This window comes from Panthera onca, chromosome B2 (genome assembly GCF_046562875.1).
Source record: "Panthera onca isolate mPanOnc1 chromosome B2, mPanOnc1 haplotype 2, whole genome shotgun sequence".
Classification (NCBI taxonomy): domain Eukaryota; kingdom Metazoa; phylum Chordata; class Mammalia; order Carnivora; family Felidae; genus Panthera; species Panthera onca.
Genome location: NC_138343.1, coordinates 44,232,054 through 44,251,007, shown reverse-complemented (window position 1 = coordinate 44,251,007; position 18,954 = coordinate 44,232,054). Strand labels below are relative to the sequence as shown.

Here is an 18,954-nt window from a genome sequence, read left to right as displayed (position 1 = left end):
TTTATCCTAGATAATGAAAGGAAGTCATCGAGAGGATCGGAAGCAAGGGAATCACCTACTTTGGTTAATAGTTAACAAATAAGAAAAAGTTCACTCTGACCACTGTTTAAGCCTCACTTCACTAAGCTATTTGATTTGAATATAATAACCTTACCTTTTCCCGCCAGCCTAAAGGATCTTTCTAAAATACAAGTCTAACTATGTCATTTTTCCCTACTTAGAGGCATCTAAGACTCGCTCCCTATTACCTGATTTAGCTTCTACACTGGCTGCCGCACACATTACTCCAAAATCACATCCCTCTTTGCCCATTATGCTCTAACAACATAACTAAGTGTAGTTCTCTCTACTTCCCATACTATGTAACACCTCCGTGTCTTCAGTTCTTCCATTTGGAATGTTCTGCACCCCCATCCAGTAGGAAAATTCCTGTTTTTCTTTGAATCTATGTTCAGGCATAAGGGCTAGGAAGTTTAGGCTTATCCCTTCTTCCTTTATCCACCAAGGCTAATCACTCCTTCTTGAACATGGCATGTCAGTTACTCAGAAAAGACAAAATGGATATGGTCAGCCTACTGCAGAGTAAATCAAGATTCTGAGAAGATACTGAGAAGTTAATCAAGAGACTGAGAAGTGAAGAAACCACCAGCAGTTCATTATATATGTGGGCATGAGAGGCAATTATAGAGCATGAGCATCCACAAACTGAAAACCCATGAACTTCTTGAAACTTTTCCATGAGAAAGACATATGATGAGTAAAAGGGTGGTTGACCTGAGTCATAGAGAATGGAAGTCCCATGTCCCAGAAGCCGAATCCACAGACTGGGATCCTGGAAGTAAGCATAACGGCTTATAAACATAAATGGCCAATGGAAAGCTGGAAAGGAAAACCGTGGAAAACTTTTAGGTCCTTCTAGGACATCAAATACCTCACAAATACAGGGACCACTGGCTTCTGTGCCAAGGCTTTTGAAATCTCTGAAGGCTCTATGGCAGGAAGTTGAAGCTACCTTAGGAATTTTCATACTCTCTCTCACTCTAGGAAGTACCCAGACTCTGTCTACCTCTTTCCAGCCAGGATTTATAATTCAAAGGAGAAAATTACTTTAGAAATACTTGAATTCGAGAGAAGGAAATCATATAACCTATTTCATATTACAGCAAATGACCCAACTGTATGTCATGTACATACAGCCTATTTCATATGCTACAGCAAGTGACCTAATAACTCCTTGTGTCTCTGTCCACATAACAGCCATTGTCTATGTGGGAAGAGCTCTTGTTTCACCATATACTTTCCAGTAGGTGCACACAACTGCTCTTTTCATATTCTTTCCTGTTAGTTCAGATTCTTTGAAAGCTTAATACCATCAATTTTAATTTTTTTTTTAACGTTTTTTTATTTATTTTTTTTTTTGAGACACAGAGAGACAGAGCATGAGCAGGGGAGGGGCAGAGAGAGAGGGAGACACAGAATCTGAAACAGGCTCCAGGCTCTGAGCTGTCAGCACAGAGCCTGACGTGGGGCTCGAACTCATGGACCGTGAGATCATGACCTGAGCCGAAGTCGGATGCTCAACCGACCGAGCCACCCAGGCGCCCCAATACCATCAATTTTAATACACCTTCATATTTTCACACAGAAAATCTTAACTAACACCTAAGGATATAGTGTGCTTTGGCTAGACTTCTTTAAAAAAATAAACATTGAACGAGCAAATAATGTGTTAAAGAGGCCTCAAATAAGCTGGTATCTAGGGTCAAAATGAAAAGATAGGGCAATAAAAGGAACATGGATTTTGCTCAAGCTACTTGCACTGAAATGGACGTTGCAGCTTTTTGCTATTGGCCTTTATCGCTCCTTGCGAGTAATACCCCCAAATGAAGCCCAGGCCACAGCTGAAGTGATAATGGACAGAAAGTGACCGCGTGAGTCTTCTGATCTCTCCAGAAGGCCCAATGGCTTATCTGCAAGACCAGTGTCAGATATTCCATCAGCACCGTTTCAGAGAAAGTGATCCTCTCAAGGATGAACTAAATAATCATGCTCATGTATCGTCTTCACAGAGAGTAAACTAGCCAGTTTTACCTCTCAATAGCCTCATGATTTGAAAAGAAGAAAAAAGGCGTGCCTGGGTGGTTCAGTCAGGTAAGAGTCCAGCTCTTGGTTTCGGCTCAGGTCGTGATCTCGTGGTTCTTGAGACTGAGCCCCACTTTGGTCAGAAAGCAGAGCCTGATCAGAGCCTGCTTGGGATTCCCTCTCTTCCTCCTCCTCCTCCTCCTCCTCCTCCCCCTCCCCCTCCTCCCCCTCCCCCTCCTCCTCCTCCCCCTCCCCCTCCTCCTTCTTCTTCTTCTCCTTCTTTTCTCTCTCTCTCTCTCTCTCCCCCTCCCTCCCTCCCACTCCATCCTCTCAAAAAAAAAAAACATTAAAAAAACAAGAAAAAAAAAAAGATTATTCTGGCCTTTCTGTTCTTTATCATCGCCTGACCATTAATTCAACTCTCCACTGTTCCTCTGCTTTCTTTATTAAACATAACTTGTCACCTGCTTTCTCACCTCACTAAAATCCTGACTTGTCTTTTACTGTTCCTGCTCTACCCTGGGAGAGGTACTTTTACTTACACCATTTTTAAAAATTGTGGTTAAATAGACACAACACAAAATTTACCATTTTGACCACTTTTAAGTGCGCAGTTCAGTGCTTATATCATTTTTATTTATATCAAACTCATTTTTCCCTCGGTGTTGATGGCTCATATAAAGCTCTCTGATTGTACAGCTGCAATCCCCTTCAAGCCTCCATGAGCATTCATTTTATTCTATGACACAGTATCCAGAACTTCCAGATCACACAGCACTGTTTACTTACTTAGAGTTCATGGTTAGCAACTTTTGAGCTGCCTCATATACCACACATATTCATATCAACCCATTAAAAAACCTGATCTGGTGGGTAGAGCTCAAAAATGAACCAAATGCCCTAAAACCTGAATTAGAGAATTCATTTTCCTAAAACCTGAATTAGAGAATAATCAGACTATGTTATTTCAGATTAGGGCTGGAATATATATAGCTGAAAATCTTATGTCTTTCCAAAAAAGACAGACCTGTTTGGTGGAGTAGTATACGGTAGGAAGATTTACACTCACTGGGAAATCCATGGTTCTTTGGTTAGAAGTGTGGTACTTCAGAAACCATTTGGATAGAAAGACAATGAGAAGGAAAGAGTGGCAATATCAGTGTGGGACCCCAGGACAGATCTGAATATCCTGCCCCTAGAGTAAGTAGATCATAACACTGGAACACACAGTGTCTGGAAAGATGAGAGAGTCTCACAAGATGACCTGACTAGGTCGAAATGGGAGACGAACGACTCCTGGGCAGAGTGAACAGCATGAACAAAGACAGTGCAGGAAAGATGGTAAGGGTGGGTACACGTGTAATACATATGTGTACAAGGATGGAAGTAAGAAGCAGAAGGAAGCCGAAATCCTCAATTTCCTCTGAAAGAGGAGGCCAGACTATTGGCTACAGAAAGTATGGTGTAGCTTGGGAACACACGTGGGTGAGAATTTAGAATGGAAAGGATGGTAAGCAAAGACATATACAGAGATTGCCCTAGTAGCACTAAGGATAACACTTATATTTAAAGTGGAGGAATAAAGAAAAGCCACTCAAGGAATATTAAGGTGAATCTGAAATGAGGAATGACTTCTATCTCTATATCTCTAAATGTCATTGGTTTGACACTATTAATATACTTTTGGGGTTCTTTAAATGGCATAAAGGGTCCTGGAATTTGGACACATGATCAGAAGCTAAATAAAATCATTATAATGTTCAGGATACTAGATATTTATAAAGTAACCACTCCAATGGATAATTTGAAATTGTGTTGCAAAGAGATTAAGGTACTGCTCCTTCCTGGAGTGTTCTACTTCCTGTCTCTGTCAAGAGCTCCAGCCCTTCAAAAACACTTAGCTAATCCTGTCTTCTTTATAGGCCCCTCCAGATGGTTACTTTTTTCTTCCTCTTCAAATGCTACAGTAAGTAGTCACTTTCTTTCAGCATTTACCTTGTGTTGTTTTTATACTTGTCTTGCTTTCCCCTTGGTCAACTCCTTGCAAAGGAGCCTGGGTTACCTTCTGTACCCACTGCGGAGCCCTGCAGGTGCCTTTATCAAAAAGATGCTCAAACATATCTGTGGGACTGAATTTGAGAACTGAATCACCAGAATCTGACCCCAGGAGGGTCCCATCAAGGTGCAAATATTTGGGAAGGTTTAATATGAAACATTCTGCACCTGTGTCTCTCCCCCGTTTTAACTGCAACTATTGTTTTTAATTTTAATAATCTCTTTTTTAATGTATTTTTTTTAACATTTATTTATTTTTGATAGAGAGAGACAGAGAACAGTGGGGGAGGGGCAGAGAGCGAGGGAGACACAGAATCCAAAGCAGGCTCCAGGCTCCCAGCTGTCAGCACAGAGCCTGACGCGGGGCTCAAACTCACAAACTGCGAGATGATGAATGAGCTGAGGTCGGACACTCAACCGACTGAGCCACCCAGGCGCCCCAATAATCTATTTTTAAATTTACATCCAAGTTAGTTAGCATATAGTGCAACAATGATTTCAGGAGTAGATTCCTTAATGCCCCTTACCCACTCAGCCCATCCTCCCTCCCACAACCCCTCCAGCAACCCTGTTTGTTCTCTGTATTTAAGAGTCTCTTATGTTTTGTCCCCCTCCCTGTTTTATATTATTTTCGCTTCCCTTCCCGTATGTTCACCTGTTTTGTATCTTTTTTTTATTTTTTATTTTTTTTTATTTAAAAAAAAAATTTTTAATGTTTATTTATTTTTGAGACAGAGAGAGACAGAGCATGAATGGGGGAGGGGCAGAGAGAGAGGGAGACACAGAATCGGAAGCAGGCTCCAGGCTCCGAGCCATCAGCCCAGAGCCTGACGTGGGGCTCGAACTCACGAACCGTAGATCATGACCTGAGCTGAAGTCGGACGCTCAACCGACTGAGCCACCCAGGCGCCCCACCTGTTTTGTATCTTAAAGTCATCATATGAGTGAAGTCATGAGATATTTGTCTTTTCTCTGACTAATTTCACTTAGCATAATAACTGCAACTATCTTTAAGAAAATTGTCCTTTGTAAAGAAAATCTGTCCTTTGTACTATCACCTTACTCTAAGGGTAATATCACTAGATTCTCAATCAAAAGAGACAGAAGGTTAGAATTGATGCCAAATATGCAAGGAAAGTGAAACACAAAAAAAATCAATCAAACTAAAATAATCACTTACCTTGATAAACCATGAGTCGTGATATTGTCCTCAAGTGGTGTATTCAGTACCAAATAGTGTTTCACTGTATCATAAGTGGTTAAATCTGGCAATTAACAAGAAAAAGAAGGCTGGAATATTCATTCATTTGACAACAAATGTCTTTCATGTCGTGAATATGTTAGGCTGGGGGCGGGAATGAAAGATACCATTATTGTTCTCAAGCAGAGGAAAGCAAGCCACAGATGGAGGGGGAGGAGAAGAGGAAGAGAGACAGACACTCAATTATATCGTTTGAACATCTGAATCCAGCTAAGCATAAAGTCAGCTCAACTGGTGGCCTTTCTCAGTATTTGAGCTGATAAATTCCTTTTTTTAATCCCAATTTAAGTTGAGTTGCAATTCTGTCACTTATAATAAAAGGTCCTGACTATTACTCTCTGTTAAGCTTTTTATGTTTTTTTTTCTTTCCTAATGACAATGCAGAGCTGTTAAAGAGCTTTAAACAGGGCAGTGGTATCTCACAACACTGGAGTCTTATAAAGATTACCTACAGTGAAGCACAGGGAAGTGAACTGTAAAGAGGCAAGAATGGATAGATGCATTTGATCATTCACTAAATGTGTGAGCATCTAGCATGTGGTAGGCATTATTCTAGACGCTGGGGAAAGAGCCATGGACAAACCGAACAAAATTCTCATTCTTTGTTGAGGGATGAACAATGAACAAAGAAGTAAACCACATGGCATTTCAGATACAAATAACCAATAAGGCAAAGCAAGGGGGATAAGACGACCAGAGGGTGGAGAAGAAGGATGTATATCAATTTTAAAGATGGTGATCAGAGAAGGCTTCTTAATAACATCTGAGCAGCAGCCTAAAGAAAACATGAGAAAATAGACCTTGGAGATAATCTAAGAGAAAGTGTTCCAGGAAAAACAACAGTATGCATTATATCCCTGAGGTGACAGTCAGCTTTGTGCGTTAGAGGAACAGTAAGAATACTGGTCTAACAGAAGCAAGTAAGTGTCAGAGAAGTACGAGTCCAGAGATGGAGAGCAACAGAAGCCAAGGGAGGGTTTTGAGCAGAGCAGTGAACTGATCTAAGCTACTCTTTACAAGGACTACTCTGCTTATTTGGCTGTGAGGAGACTATAGGGAGACAAGGCAGATGAGACATGAGACGATTGCATTTATTCTGGGAAGAGATGATGATGCTTTGGACAAGGGAGTTGTGGAGCGCTCGTCAGATTCAGGACAAGTTTTAAAGGCAGAATCAACAGGATTAGCCAGCAGACTGTATAGAGATCGAAAGAAAGGGATCAAAGGGGACTATAACATTTTGGGTTTAACACTCTGTTTGTCAGCAGTGCTGACATTTTTGGAGATGGTGAAAATGAGAACTGGCCAATTTAAAATGTTTTAAGTAAGATGATGGATTGGTGACCTTGATGGGAGCACTTTCAGATGCAAGGTGGCACACAATGGCTGTAGGGTGGGTATGGGGAGACCAGTTTGGAGGCTTTTATAGTGATCCGGTGAGGGAAGATAAATTATACTTGGACAAAGGAGTGGCTCCTTGGACAAGAAGAAGTAGGTGGATGTGAGATTTAGCTAGGAGACAGAAGTGGCTGGACTTGAAGTGAAAGGAAAGAGACAAAAATCATGCTTAGGTTTCTGCGTTGGTCAGATGAGAAGGTGATTTTATCATATTCTGAGATTGGGAAGAATGGAGAAGGAAGTGGCTTGATAAATGAGTGTGGTTTGGACACAAAGCAATGTATTTGAGAAAACCTAAGTGAACATTCTGAGTAAATAACTGGGAACCTAGGAGAGAAATATGAGCTACAAGAGATTTTGAAGCATTGAATTGAGAAACTACAATCAGACAAGATTCCTGATAACCAAAATATCCACAAGTATGATACAGTAGACATGGATGGACTGAAATGGCAAAATAATAATAATAAAAAAACAGATTTGCTTTCTTTGAGGTTTATGTGATATGTTCCTACACCCCTCAAAAAGGCTATCTGTTAATTTCCTAGAATCATATAATTTTGGTCTTAGAAATGATTCTTTCACTCATTAATTCATTCATCAACTGTTTAGTGACTACATGTTAAGGGACTAGGAAAATAATGATAAATAAAACACGGTCCTTGCCTTCAGAGAACTCATAATCTAGTGGAGATAAACATATACTAGAAAGCAATGGAATGAGGTACAAGCAATAACAGAGATAAGCACCGGGAACTTCAGAAACACATGAAAGGACATCTAACACAACATGGCTAGGGCAGGGTGGTTGTGGGGTTCAGGAAAATCACATGGTGGAGAGACACTTCAGCTGGTGCTAAGTGATCTGCAGGAGAAAACTAGATAGAAGAAGAGAGGGAAGAACAAAATATGAGGTAAAGAACAGTGTGATATGTGTAGGCAGTGGAACCTTCTAGTTCGTGACTCTCTACTTCATTCTTTACTCCTCCATCAATGAATTGCTCAATTCCCCGAAGCACCAGTTGGATTGTGCAGACTTTCTGAGTTATGTGATGAAATTTCCACTTTGTTCTGTGAGGGATGAGAAGCCAGTGAAGGGTTTTAAGAGTCCCAGTACCATGTTCAGATGTGTATTTTAGATAAATCCCTCTGGGTATTGGGTACAAATAACGAGGACAAAGAATGACATCTGCTGGATGGCTGTGTCAGTGCTCTAGCTCTGTGGCTTTGATGGTGAGTATTGTAAAAATGGTGGTTTTAAGGACACTATGGTGTTATGTATTGGGGGGGGGACGCTTTTAAGAAATACTTAGAAGACAGAAGCAATTAGTGACTGAATATCAAAGGTGAGGGACAGGATGAGTTAAGGAAATGTTCAGGCTTCCAGCCTGGGGTGCCTGGCTGCACAAGCTGGATTATACAGCAGTAGGAGCAGGGTTACTGGGGGAACGATTTGGACAGTCTGGATAGAGTGATTACCACATGGTTACATGTGCCACTTTGAGTCTTAGAGGAGGGTATAGGTGGAGAGGAGACCTCAGAAATTATTTAGTCTTAATATCCTTATTGTCACAATTTGCTTGTTTTAGGAAATCCTTTTCATAGATCACCATGGAGAAAAGTAAAAATGCTCTAGGGAAAATACTCAATTAAAATATTAACAACATAAAATAAGACTGTTGCCAATATACATTACTAAAACTGATAAAAAAAATTTCATTTTCCCCAATGTAAGTGCTTAACCTTATGGTGATCAAGGCAGTATGACTTCTCAGAATTCAATAAAGTTTCCATTACCTCCCATATTCACCAGTGCTGCTCTTTGTATATTGGGTACCCAGCCTGCCCAAAGCCCACGTATTCCTCCTTCAGATAAGATTTTTGCAAATGCATGATGCACACCACGAAATCTAAAGGAAAAATAATAATTAAATATGAAAATTCTATGCATTTCTGTGCATGGAATGCAGCTGGATAAGCTTTGCCTATAGCTGTTATGATTTGGAGTAAAATAACATCTTAATTATCCAGAATTGTTAGAAATTAAAGCAATCCATATAAGTCAATTTCCAAAAAAACACATTTTTTTTAGGGAAAAAAAGCTGACATTTGACTTAAACATTTTTTACTGAAGTCTTTATCAACTCTCATCCTCTTCTCAGATTATTAAACAGGTTAAAATTCCTTTCTTGATATTTAGCCATCAACGCACATATTAAATCCAGGAGGGAAGCTATCAAATGTCTGGGTTCATTTTACTAGTACTACGTGAGACCTGCAAATTTTGTAATTTCACCAAATAACGTTACAAAATCAATCCCCAAATATTCTCAGAAAGGAAATGACATTTTTAGCCCAAAGAGTAGGGAGGGTAATGTCATAATAAGAATTCTTAAAATTGAGTACTTACGGCTTTATAAAAATGTACTATCCTATCCTGATTTTGCTCTTGTTTATGGTACACAAGTAAAAAATGAGGCTGAACCATGAATCAAATCTGGAAACCTCTGTTATAAAATAAAAGTCTGGGTTTTATATAGTCAGAAAGACCTGGAGTTCCATGCCTCCTTTACCATTACTAGCTGAGTGGCTTTTACTTAGGCATTACATTCCCTAAGTCTCAGCAAAAAGATAGTATGACATATTTACTGGGCATGCATAATGGCTCTTATGCTACATGGGAAGCGATACTCACAAATGATGGCCCTTGTAGCTAAAATCTGTTGTGCACTTATTAAGCACAAGACTTTTTATATACATAAGATAAATTTTATTCCTGAAAACTCTATGAAATATGTATTAATATTTCAATTTCCATCTGAGGAAACTGAGGCTTAGAGAGGTTAAGGAACTTGACTAGGGTTGGAGCTAAAAGGTGGCAAAGGCTGGATATGAATCCCAGGATGTGTGACCCCAAGGTTGATGTTCTGTACATGAAATGTTTTACTACTACATCAAACCAAAAATTTCCAACAGTGGAGACAAGGGGGAAAAATTGAGGAGATTAGTTAAAAAGTCAGATTTTTCTGGATCCCAATAATTCTCTCCATATATCCAACCATGGCAACATAGCTGTGCCCTGCTACTTAGTAATTAACTCAAAGTTGTTACAAGACAATCAAATGGGCCCTGGGATTCTGTAAACTGCTCGGTTAAGTCAGAGTGGTACCCTTTTGTCCTCTGTGGTGGGTGTCCTCTCTCTGTTTGCAGGGCTCAAGGGGGATGTGGACTGCCAAGCCCAACCTCATTTTTCACGGAGCCAGCTGGAGGAGGGGCTGAATGGAGAGCAGTGGTCAGTGGTGGGCTCTCGAAGGGGCCGCCAAAGCCTCCTTCCCCTCTGGCCCAGTCACAGACCTGCAGTGTTGAGAGGAGCAGACCTCTTTGTACTCAGTCCAAGGCATCCTGCACTTTTCCTCTTTTCTGACAGAGGTCTATCAATCTCTAAGGTTTTGCCCTTTTTCCAGGGAAACAGTCCAAGTGGTGTTTTCATAAATTATTTAACATAAAACCTTTGAAGAAAGGCAGACTTCAATAATGTAGAGTAATGCCATAGGAGAATTTTATATCACAAAGTCAAAATGAAAACCTTCCTTCAACTTGGGGAAAAGAGACGGAACAGAATTAGGGAAGTGGAAAGAACTTGCAAGGTCAGTCTTGCTATTTCCCTTCTTTCAGGGAGAAAGGGAATGAAACCTAGCTTTTAGACATGGATGAGCCAGGCAATCTGTCATGCAAACCTTCTGATATTAACCTTTTCAAAGATGAAAAAACAGAGACGAGGAGTGCTAAGTGACCTCCACAGCAGTAACCCATAACGGCAAAATTGGGATTCACACTAGGGCAAATTTTAGTGATCAGACGCTGTATCAAAAGCTGTAGCAGGAAACAAGTCTAGCTGACTCGGCTGGGAAAAGCAGCTAAGAGCTACGCACGCATAGAATTTGTCTGGTAGAGAACACGTGCACCTTAACATGCAAAGAAATGATCCACGTTAACTCTCCTCTTAATGAATATTATCTTCCAAGCTGAAAAAGTCAGAACTAATGTCTCTACTGAACAGTGGATTGCAAAAATGCATAAATCATTAGGTAAGTGTTCAAAGTATGATGGGGGAGAGGAAAGGTATCAATCAGTTAATTGGAGAACTTACCGCAAAGGCTTCCCTTCAAGTTTCCTTTTTCCTTCCATTTGCATCTGAACCTTCACTAGATCAGTTGGGTTGGCTAAAAATTGGCCAACAACACCAGCCATCATACCTCCAATCACTGACTTCCTAATTATAAAAGGAGATACATTTTTAATAGTTTCTATCAATTTCACAAATGTTGTAGTGAACAGTACCAAGCTGGTACAGCCCCTGCATAGGGGACTTCAGACAAAGTGCAGAAAAGGATAGACCCAAACAAATCACAGGGGAAGGCAGATGGTTTGTCTGTTTACTGAAGGGAGGGTTAAAGGACTAGAAGGAGTTGAGATTCAAATCTGGTTTCAGGGGCCTTCCATAGCCTGAAATTCAAAGGAAGGGCAGTTGCTTCAAAGACATAAATACATGAACTGACCATTTAATCATTGCTTAATTCTGACCACAGGGAAATAAAAAGAGCATAGATGTAATCAGTCTAACAGACAGAAGCTGGTCAAATTTTCTAAACTACCATTTTAGTACCTGCAAAGTAAAAGGGGTTTGAAAACTTTCCTCTCTTTGAAGAAGCTCTCTCTGTCCCTAGACTTTCTTCTCCTCACCTCCCAAAGCCAATAGCGATCATGTCTAGACTACTGCACTTAAACATGCTTTACCTTTTCTTAGGAGACAGGGGGTATTTTCTTTCCTTTTACCCTAAAACAATATTAGAAGAGGTACAAATGGGTATAGAGTAAAAACGGTCCCTATCACCAGTTCCCCTCCTCTGAAGTAATCACAATTGCTAGTTTCTTATGGTGTCCTGGACGTAACAGTAATGCATTCACTGAATGCTTATTATGTCAGGCACTGTTCTAAGCAGGTTTAAAAACATCATTTCATTCTTATGTCAAACCTATGATATTAGTACAGCTGTTACGTTCTCTTCACAGATAAGGAAACTGAGACATAAAAGCAGTTAAATGATAACTCAAATCACACAACTAGTAATCAAAGAAATTAATTAGAATTATCTTTTAGCCATTACATTAAGCTATTAATGGGAATATAAGTTATTATATTATATATTATATATAAGTGAGTGGAACATATATATTATATATAAGTGAGTGGAACAGCCAAGAAATAACGCCAGGAAGTCTGAGTGCAGACCACCCAGTCTTTTTTTTTTTTTTTTTTAATGTTTATTTATTTTTGAGAGAGAGAGACAGACAGACAGACAGACAGACACAGAGTGCAAGCAGGGAAGGGACAAGAGGGGGGCGGGGACACAGAATCCGAAGCGGCTCCAGGCTCGGAGCTGTCAGCACAGAGCCTGATGTGGGGCTTGAATCCATGAACTGTGAGATCATGACCTGAGCTGAAGTAGGACACTTAACCGACTGAGCCACCCAGGAGCCCCTGGACCACAGAGTCTTAAGCACTAAGTTACAACTGATAGTGCACACACAAACATGTATGCATAAATACTCCTATTTAAAGGCATAAATGTAGAATGCCAGGCTGTATGCTGTTTCACACTTTGATTTTTCCCTAATAATATCTTTTAAGATATTTTTTCCTAATACTGTATCTCAAAGGTTATCAATTCATATAGAGCTGCCTCGTTTAAAAAGATTGTTTCATAGCATCCCACTTTATGGACACACCACAATTTATTTAAACGGTGTAATGTTTAAAAAAATTTGAAGATTTACAGGACGTTTGATAGGCCCTGCCAAATTATCTTCCATAGACTTTATATAATCTCCACTGCCACCAGTGGCCTACCAGAGTGCCTGGTTCTCACAATCATGAACATGGTACACCATGATTGTTTTTCTCTGTGAGAATCTCATAACCATGGCCTCCTTGGCAATTGTGACATAATTGTAATTCTTTAGGCATCTGTCTCTATTACTGTGTGCTCAGTGATGGCAGGGACTGTATCTTTTTCATTACGATAGCCTCAGTATTAAATACAGAACTGGCATGCCATGATCATTCAATAAATACTTACTGACTGAATTAATTGTTCAGACTGGGTCAAAGGACATCAAGCTCATCCACCCTGAGAGGTGACTTCATAGTGAAATATTTCCTTTGAACCCCTTATCTATATCTTTCTCTGCTGGGGGGGATTACAAAATGCAAGGACTATTAATCTATTCTATCACTAGTTCTGGAAAAGCAATTAGTGTAACTTAGTACATTACACTTTTTAAAAAACAGACCCAACAGATTTCACCTGGAAGGTGAAATTCTGCTTATTGCCCTTTCCTTACAGTTGTGACTTCGACTTTTTTTTTAGGCCAGGAAAGATATTATTACAGACATCATTATTGGTTAGTTATATAAAACTTACCTCAGTCTTTCAAAGCTCTGCATTATGCATTTCTGTATAAATATATCAAAATTTACCCACTTCCCAATTGATATTTACTTTTTTTATTATTTTATTTTTTTTAGATTTTTTTAACGTTTATTTATTATTACTGAGAGACAGAGAGACACAGAGCGTAGCAGGGGAGGGGTAGAGAGAGGGGAAGAACAGAATCTGAAGTAGGCTCCAGATTCTGAGCTGTCAGCACAGAGCCTAACACGGGGCTTGAACTCAGAAACTGCGAGATCAAGACCTGAGCCGAAGTCGGTTGTCTAACCAACTGAGCCACCTGGGTGCCCCGATATTTACTTTTTTAAAAAAATTACTAAATGGGTGATGGGCATTAAGGAGGGCACTTCTTGGAATGAGCACTGGGTGCTATATGTAAATGATGAGTCACTAAATTCTACTCCTGCAATCAACGCTACACTATATGTTAACTAACTTGAATTTAAAATTTAAAAATATATCTAATTAAAAAAAGAAAAAAATACTATTATCAACACTGCTACAGTCAATATCTTTGTGTGTGTGTGTGTGTGTTTATGCATAGGTACAAGTATTTCTGAATGTGATTATATCATAAAGGAAGAGTTGCTGGGTCAAAGGATTACACATTTAAACATTTTAACAGAAATTTTATTCTCAAAAAAAAGCTCTCTAATAACTTATATTCCCATTAATAGCTTAATGTAATGGCTAAAAGATAATTTTAATTAATTTCTTTGATTACTGGTGAGGTTGAACACTTTACATGTTTAACAAACACATAGTTTTCCCTTTGTGAATTTTGCCTGTTGATATCCTTTCCCTATTTTTCTTTGTGTTTTTATATGTTTTTAATTTATTTATATTTAACCTATTTATAATAACCTATGTTTCTGTTCCTGTTATAAACACTGTAAGTGATATGCACTTACATACATTATCTCATCTAATCGTACAAACACAAGAGCCTGATGGTAGGTATTACTTCTACAGCTAAGAAAACTGAAGATAAAAATGATCAAGTAATTTAATCAGCTTACATATATACTAGTAGAGCAGGAATTTTTGAGCCTCTCTCTGACTCGAAAGCTCTTTTCTCAGTAGAAAGAGGCATAAAGGAGGTGCTCTGTAAGAGTTCTTTTAACATTAAAATATTAAATACTATATATAAAACCTTAATATACATATGTACATGTTTGTTTTATGCTGTATGCAGTAAACGCTCAATTACTTGAATTTACATTGTAATTATTCTTTATTTTAAGCCTATGACAAGGCAGTTGTGGCATAAATGTACAATTTTATATGTATCTGATGGGTAAACATGAAAGCCTCGGGGGCAAGAGCACAGACTATTTTCAAAACAAAACTTACCAAAGAGGATAATGCTTATCTTCACTTTTGCCAAACACAACTTCACGGAGATGTTCATAAGTGACCATGCGCCCTCCAGAGTACACTGTGTAAAACAGATCATTTAAAACGTGAATTCGGCTACATGTTTAATAAGACAAGAGGACATTTTGACCTGAGCTAGTGGATCTCTTTAGCTGTGTCTTTCCCTCATGCGCCCTATGCTTCAAACACGTGGGTTTTTCTTGGTGTTTCTCTAAATGTGGCACGCATCAAGCCTCAGGCCTTCTCACAGGCTGGCTGATCTTTCTTGAATGGATTCTCCCTTCTCCGCTTTGCTAACTCCTCCTAGTCCTCCAAGATTCAATTCAAAGGACATGTTGTCTAAAAAGTGCTCTGTTCTAGGCTGCCGTTGCACCTGCCGTGCTTCTCCTCTGTTCTCCCAGAACCACCCAGGCATACATCTAATAGGACTTTTATCACATTAATTGGAGATTAACTTGGCTTTGTTGCTTATCTTTCCATCAGACCGTGAGCTTTTCAGGGCAGGCTCTGTGTGTTTTCATTACTCTGTGTGCCCTCTCAAGGACAGAGCTTGGTACACAGCAGGGATTTTCCTTGAACAAACATGCATAACTTCATCAGATAACTTATTATATTAATTTTTCAGTCAAGTATCAAACATATGACATGAATCGTAACTGGAAAGCCATATATGATGATCAACAAAATACAAATCAAAAGAAATCAGAACAATCATGGGAAGCAAAGGAGAAAATTTAAAAAAAAAAGAATGGAAAATGAAAATCATTAAAATCAGTACATGGTATTCACAGAGAGCACTTTTCGTGATATTTCAGGAAGTCTGATCAAGGGTTTTAATGTATGCAAAAATATACGAAGCACCAAAACACCAACAGTCTCTGTACATACTTCTGGATAGCTCTTGATATATACACTCTTAACTTACTCATCTGAAGAACTGAAACTTTAAAAATAATAAGCTGGTGAATATTAAGTCTGGACACTTTTCTGGTCAAAGGTCCCTACATATTTGAGGAAATATTATGAATGTAGAGGAGTAAAATGCCATGTCTGTCCTACCTCCTTTTGAAACCAAGTTTTACGTTCTCCCGTGCACAAGCTGAAAACCCAACAACTATTATGTTTGTGAGTGCCACTTTAGAAGCAGGGCAGAAAAGCATCTTCACTGGCTATGACATAGTTACAACTATTTTCCTTGAAGAATGACTGAAGGCCCACACAGGTAGTTAGGTAGCCTTGGAAACTGAGGCAAAAATCAGCTGCACTGCAATTACTCCATTGCCAGAATAGGATTAGTCATCCTTGTTTTCTTTCAGAGTTACCTAGTCTTAACATACGGGACAGACACTAGCGAGATTTGGCATTTAAGTCAAATAAATTTTAATTTGCAAAGAACATGAAAAATTTAAATTTTGTGCTTTAAAGTTTCCAAAGTAGAGAAATGTATCGATTATTCATTTTTTTTTCTTAAAAATCTTCAAATGTGGGGCGCCTGGGTAGCTCGGTCAGTTAAGTGTCTGACTTCGGCTCAGGTCATGATCTCGCGGTTCGAGCCCCACCATGGGCCCTGTGCTGACATCTCAGAGCCTGAAGCCTGCTTCAGATTCTGTGTCTCCCTCTCTCTGCCCCTCTCCTCTTCATGCTGTCTCTCTCTCTCTCAAAAATAAATAAACATTAAAAGAATCTCAAACATGTAGAAGAAGTAGAGAAAATAACTCCCTCTATATCCTTGAGATTGATCAATTGCTAACATTTTTGCCATATTTGACTCATGTTTTTCTTTCTTTTTTTAAATTTTATTTTTTATTTTTTAAAATTTATATCCAAATTCGTTAGCATATAGTGCAACAATGATTTCAGGAGTAGATTCCTTAGTGCCCCTTACCCATGTAGCCCATCCCCCCTCCCACAACCCTTCCCGTAACCCTCAGTTTGTTCTCCATATTTATGACTCATTTTTTTCTTAATTAAAGTCCATTACAGACATCATAACAGTTCATCCCTAAATACTTGTATGTGCATTTCTAAAAATTTAAGGTGATCGTTCCTTAACTGCCTTAAATTGGTAGTCAATTTTCTTAAGAGAATATATATTCATTTATCACATTAATAGGAAAAAAGCTACTGGTTTTTGGACACGGCTAAACGCAAAAGCAGAGGACACAAACACAGCACTCATAACAAACTTACCAGATGGAATCAAGATAAATACCTACGTGTCTGTAAATGGCAGGTGTCACTCCTTGCCAAAGCTTTAGGAAGCCTTCTTCTTGAACAATCCCTAGGGCTGTGCGCACCATGCCCCTATAGGGAGCCGACTCTCTTGCACCGTCTCCCAACCGAGCAAGAGCCGCTTCTCCTTGCATTTGGAGTCGAGTTTTTGTGAGATCGAGGGGAAAGGTTGCTAACAAAGAAAAACAAAATGAGGGGGAAACCCGCAACATTCAGAGAAACCAACAAAAATTCTAAAATTCTAAAGTCATAGGTCTAATATTTTAGTCACTACAAGATGGGCGGTTCTCAAATTTTAGAGTACATCAGAATCAGCTGGGGAAATTGTGAAAAAGTATTTATTTCCCAGCCCCATGCTTATGGATTCTCAGTAGGTTGATGGGGGTTTAGAAATCAGCTGATTCTTATGCACTCCCAAATTTAAGAATCATTGTCCCGGATTACCCCCCAGATCACTGGGGGTGGGGGGGTAAGTGACAAGATTTGGGCTTTTTTTACTCAGAAATTTCAGCCTAAAATATACTTCAGTCCTTAATTTTTGCATTCCCATAGGAATAACTTCAGATATTCATATTCTGTGATGCCCCCTTGACTGCAACCATGATTGGGACACAATGTGACTTTTAGAATACTATACTACTTATGACAGGTTCCTAATAAATGCAGGTGAAGCTGAATTCTATAATTTCATGGGTGATGCTCACTGACCCCAAGTTTGAGATATGGAAGATGTAATACAGAGTTTATAATGTTGTCTTTTTATACAAGGGCAGCATGCTCAATATACTTTCGATTAAGGCACATACTGAATCGTTTTTCCAGCACTAAGTTTTATGTATGGCCTCCTCACAAGTACCCACTGTACTTGAAAACAATTTTTCTAATAATTATATTCTGAATTCAAGCTAGACATTTTACCTCGAAACGATGAAGCTAACTGGCCCACATTAGGAAGATCAAGCTCATAACTTTATAGGCATAATGTCTTGAATAACTTAAATAACCAGATTCAGAGAAGTTCATGCACATTATTGACATTACATGAGTCTTTTCAATGACCACAGCCTGACACAAAACCATAGTTACGCTTTTTCTAAGAGAAGACAGTAGGGGGGAAGGGAATATTAAATCTTACCACTGGTCTTTGGAAAAAATATCTTGCTGATAGTTCCCCTAAAACAGAAGTCGTTTGCATGAAGAGAATTTAAGCCATGCTTTCTTAACAGATGAGCCCCGAAAAGTCTTATGATATAGGCATGTCTATACCATGTGCCTCTCAAAATAATTTTCGTTTACTTGCTGGTTACTTAAATAACGCTTCAGGTTCCGATCCTAAATTGTTTTGTACTCAAACCATCTCATACTCTGATTTCCCCACCTCTCATGCCTAGCCCCCACACCATTCTCCACAAATTTTTAACAAAAGGAAGGGTTCTGTGCCAAAGCCATTGGTCACAGGGGGAAACTATCAAGTTAAAAAACAAACCAGCAAACAAACGAAGTGCAAATACCTAATTCAGCAATCTGATTTTGCATGTTTTAAAAAGCCGATGAAGTGTATCTCAATAAAAGCAATGAATAACAAAAATTTCCCATCAGCTTTAGAAAAGAATGAAGAAAACATAGAGGGTCCAAAGGGCAAGAGTGGAGGAGCATAAAGGGCAAAACAACAGACCGTTCTGGCTCTGCAGAAATACAAAATAATACACTTATTTCACAAGAGGACAAACTACCATTGCCTAACGGTAACATATCAAAGCCGTTGCTCCCCGCCCCCCCCCGCCCCCCCCCCCCCCCCCCGCAACAGGCAAGAAAATGAAAGGGTATTCTTAAAATGCACACAGAAGGCTTCAGAGGGAACACATAGGCACTCCGCTTACAAAATCCTTGGAAAGAACGCCACCTGCTCATGCAAGGGCATCCGAATTCTCTCCAGGTGGTCTCGAGTTTTCTCTGACTTGCTTATGCATATGTAACTGTCCATCTTCTACGCTCTTATGGTACTTGATATCTTCATTATTAATAATTAGCACAATG

The 18,954-nt window shown here is 39.2% G+C and overlaps 1 protein-coding gene across 6 annotated transcripts in view; it reads right to left on the bottom strand.

The window, feature by feature from the left end:
• Window positions 1–18,954, bottom strand: part of SLC25A27 (solute carrier family 25 member 27) — a 28,288-nt gene that overhangs the window by 8,321 nt on the left and 1,013 nt on the right. For 5 of the 6 annotated variants that reach the window (XM_060615669.3, XM_060615668.3, XM_078446969.2 and 2 more), the window contains exons 2-6: window positions 16,898–17,089; window positions 14,662–14,746; window positions 10,947–11,069; window positions 8,594–8,706; window positions 5,318–5,402 (exon numbers count right to left, since the gene is read on the bottom strand). In XM_060615669.3, the coding sequence (XP_060471652.3) occupies window positions 5,318–5,402; window positions 8,594–8,706; window positions 10,947–11,069; window positions 14,662–14,746; window positions 16,898–17,089 (598 nt within the window). Of the gene's footprint in view, window positions 1–5,317; window positions 5,403–8,593; window positions 8,707–10,946; window positions 11,070–14,661; window positions 14,747–16,897; window positions 18,047–18,954 lie in introns of those variants that run through there. The other variant, XM_078446972.2, reaches the window with a different exon arrangement.